General features: G+C 36.1%; 1 protein-coding gene across 1 annotated transcript; it reads left to right on the top strand.

The window, feature by feature from the left end:
• The first annotated feature begins 293 nt into the window (after positions 1-293).
• On the top strand, positions 294-3,775 carry LOC126696787 (laccase-6). Its single transcript, XM_050393508.1, has 6 exons — positions 294-567; positions 700-851; positions 941-1,185; positions 1,437-1,565; positions 2,312-3,253; positions 3,448-3,775. Exons 1-6 carry the CDS (start codon positions 442-444, stop codon positions 3,576-3,578), a joined length of 1,725 nt encoding a protein of 574 aa, XP_050249465.1. The 5' UTR covers positions 294-441; the 3' UTR covers positions 3,579-3,775.
• The last annotated feature ends 434 nt before the right edge of the window (positions 3,776-4,209 follow it).

Here is a 4,209-nt window from a genome sequence, read left to right on the forward strand (position 1 = left end):
CAATATAAAGAAAATATAGAGAAGTAGCTGTCCTGTCCTGGTGGGGTTTTGACATAGTGTTAAGAGGCAGGTGTGCTTATATTCTCAGTCAAATGACATGATCATTTCTTAAGGAAAATGTGACAGAAAGGAAAAAGAAAATACTGTGTGTATGAGAGAAAGAGAGGAGAGAGAGAGGATAAACCCTTCCCCACATTGGGGTCACATTGGATAATCACGCTCCAACACCTTATTATCACCAATCCATGTTAGAGGAATCATGAAAGCTGACAAACATGATACACCAACACAAACCCCTTTCTTCTTCTACTCTGAATAAATAAAACAAAGACATTAATTAAGACTTTCCCTCTATTATAAAGCCCCACCTTCACCCCCATCTTGCTCTTCAACTAATCCAACGATCTCTCTCTCTCTCTCTCTCACACACACACAGAGAAGATGGCCAACTTTGCCACCTCACTTGTTGTGCTATGGTTAAGCTTAATATCTTATGCTTACAATGTGCATGCTACGCGTATGGCACACTGGCCTAGAGGAAGCTCAACCAGGTTCTATGATTTCAAGGTTACTTACTAATCCCTATATAAGCATTGGAATGTCATATTTTTAACCTCTATTTTTCATTTATTTTTTTCCTCTATATATTTGAGCATGCATGCATGTCTATTAATGAAGTTTTTATTTAATGGCATATAGATACAAACTTTGAAAATTACAAAACTGTGCAACACCAAGGAACTAGTCACAGTCAACGGAATATTTCCAGGCCCTGTAATTTATGCCCAAGAAGATGACAGAATAATTGTCAAAATTACCAATGAGACACCATACAACACCACAATCCACTGGTACGTTAACCCTATTAATGTACTTATCTCTTTGATCGGTCATAAGATTACTTGTATTAAATATATATTAACTTCATTATTCTATTAAGGCATGGAGTCAGGCAGAGACTATCATGCTGGTTCGATGGGCCTTCGTACATCACACAGTGTCCAATTCAGTCTGGCCAGACTTTTACGTATGAGTTCACATTGGTGAATCAAAAGGGCACCTTTTTCTGGCATGCTCATGTTTCTTGGCTCCGGGCTACTCTATATGGTGCCTTTGTGGTATATCCAAAGCCTGGGGTCCCTTACCCATTTAAGTACCCATATCAAGAGCATATTCTACTCCTAGGTACGTATATTAGTATATACATTAATGATTATCATTTTTTTTTGCTGCACACTCATTGTACACACACTGTTATGTGAATTAAAATGGTGTTTTTAAAACACAATTTCAAAAGAAGTATATACGGGGTATGCAATAGCAAGTGTGTGGTAAGATTTTTCCTTCGTATACATGTTTCTTAGACTTCTATCATTTAAAATGAAAATTGCTTCTACTTATTATGTTGCATGTTGGATGATTTGGGAATATGGCAGGGGAGTATTGGAATAAAGATGTGGTACAACTTGAACGCGCCACTGTAGCAAGCGGTGGAAATCCTCCAATAACAGATGCTTATACAATTAATGGTCACCCAGGCCCCAACTACAATTGCTCCAACAATGGTAATAAAAAGTTATTGGAGTAATTTATACTGGTTAATTATGACTAACTTGTGAAAACCCACTTCATCTAATCATTTGCTTTTGAAAACTGCTAGTAAAATAATTAAATTGGTTATATTAGTCAAACAAGATTTTCCAATTAATCAGATGCTTGAGATATTCCTGATTCACATATCACAAACAATTAAGCAATTTCACTGATTAATTAGTATTTGATTTCTTCCATGCATGTATAGAGATTCTGTATTATCTTATAAAGCAACCACTACCTAATCATAATGGCTTGTTTTCTTTGGGGACAAACATAATGGTGTCAAACTGTCAATCTCTTACGTTATCTAACACAATAATCAATCAATCTATTAATTTGGATTTTAGCCAATGAGTCTAACGTATGAAAATTTTCATAATTGATTAGATTACATATTGTGATATGTATAACAATGATGTCAATAGTGTAATTATATAAAAGTAATATTATCCTAATCAAAATTTATCATGTTAGTCATTATTAAAGTGTAATTATATAAAAGTAATTTTATTCTAATCACAATTCATCATATCAGCAATTATTAAAGTGTAATTATATAAAGTAATATTATTCTAATCACAATTTATCATGTCAACAATTATTAAAAAAGGTTGTGAAAATTTTGTATACATAACATTACTTTCATGCTAGCTAATTATCTACTAATCCTATAATCATAATTTTTTTTCCTTATGTAATATGCTGATTATTTCAGATGTGTACAAGATCGACGTCGTTCCTGGGAAGACATATTTGTTAAGGCTGATTAACGCAGGCTTAAACTCTGAGAACTTTTTTGCCATTGCTAATCACAAATTAACCATCGTGGAAGCCGATGCTGAGTACACAAAGCCATTCACCACAGACCGTGTGATGCTTGGACCAGGCCAGACCATTAATGTCCTTGTCACCGCTAATCAGCCCATAGGAAAATACTCCATGGCCATGGGACCCTACAGTTCTGCCAAGGGTGCTGCTTTCCAAAATATATCGGCCATTGCCCACTTCCAATACATAGGTGCTGTAACTAATAGCGTATCATTACCTGCTCAATTACCAAGTTTTAGTGACAATCTTGCTGTTAAGACAGTCATGGATGGACTAAAAAGCCTAAACACTGTTAATGTTCCGAAAGAGATTGATGCAAACCTTTTCATCACCATCGGATTGAATGTCCAAAAATGTCAGTCTAAGACACCCAATCAAAATTGCCAAGGCCTTAATAATGGGGTTATGGCGGCATCTATGAACAACATTAGTTTTATAAAGCCACAAATTTCGCTTTTGGAAGCTTACTACAAAAAGATTAATGGTTCTTTCACTGAGGATTTTCCTGGGGCACCCCTTAAGTTCTATGACTTTGTCAATGGGGCACCTAATAATATTCCTAATGACACACAGGCTTTGAATGGGACTAGGGTCAAGGTCCTTGAATATGGCACTAGGGTGCAACTCATCTTGCAGGACACTGGGACAGTCACCACTGAGAATCACCCAATTCATCTTCATGGCTATAGCTTCTATGTTGTGGGGTATGGCACTGGGAACTATAATCCACAAACTGCAAATTTCAACTTGGTTGATCCACCTTACATGAACACTATTGGAGTTCCTGCTGGTGGATGGGCTGCTATTCGGTTCCTCGCTGACAATCCAGGTATTTCTCTTTCGAGTAATGTTAAGGATATAACATTTTTTTCATCTTTTGTAACAATTAGATTTACTTCACATTCACTTGGGTCTACTACTTGCATCATTTTTATTATGCACTAATTACAGTTAATTATGTCAATAGTTATGAAAAATTTTGGTTATTGCTTATGTAAGTAATTACTTCAATTTTTATTGCAGGGGTTTGGTTTATGCACTGTCACTTAGACATACATCAATCATGGGGATTAGGCACGTCTTTCATTGTCAAGAACGGGGAGGGGGTCCTGGAAACACTTCCTCACCCTCCGGCAGACCTGCCGCGGTGCTAGGGTACCGTTGGATAGATGAGAACTGTAATTCTAATGGACTGTTGTGAATTGTGATAGTACTATCCATTATCCAAGCAAGGAATTTTTTGGGACAAGTGTGTAATATGTGGGGTTGTTTCATTTCTTTTGGACCATGTAATTGTGATTCTAAAAATGCAAAGGGTTGGATGAATAAAACTGCAAGTTTCTTTGTTGTTTGTTTGGACGTTGTTACATATATGTTAGGTAGTAACTAGCTGTCCATCACATATTAGGTAGTGAAGTCAACTTCCTCTTTTGATTCAGCGAACCAGTCCATCCAGATTCAAAAGGTTATGACTTTTTCCTTTTTTTATGCCAAATAAGGTTATGGCAGTTGAGGAAACCCATTTAAAATATATATTGGACTACCTACCTTCAATTAGTGCTGATTAGTGTAGTAATTACACACATTCACACGTTCATTCGGCTGGAATATTTGGACTCTCCACAAAATGTTTATAAAATGGGGGCTATGTTGTAGGAAAGCGCCTCTGGATTGCACTCTCACCTTAATATTAATTGTGAAAATATTATGACTACAGAAAGATCTCCAAGAAATAAACAATTAGAATGAAGCAAACTCAAAATCAGAAAATAAATAAACACACAC

The sequence above is a fragment of the Quercus robur genome, chromosome 8 (assembly GCF_932294415.1).
Source record: "Quercus robur chromosome 8, dhQueRobu3.1, whole genome shotgun sequence".
Lineage (NCBI taxonomy): Eukaryota > Viridiplantae > Streptophyta > Magnoliopsida > Fagales > Fagaceae > Quercus > Quercus robur.

Excerpts from the sequence above, each read along its gene's own strand:
- LOC126696787 (XM_050393508.1), top strand. The coding sequence starts at position 442 with ATGGCCAACTTTGCCACCTCACTTGTTGTGCTATGGTTAAGCTTAATA. Across the intron at positions 1,566-2,311 it reads CTACAATTGCTCCAACAATG|ATGTGTACAAGATCGACGTC; the intron begins GTAATAAAAAGT and ends TGATTATTTCAG. Across the intron at positions 3,254-3,447 it reads GTTCCTCGCTGACAATCCAG|GGGTTTGGTTTATGCACTGT; the intron begins GTATTTCTCTTT and ends TTTTTATTGCAG.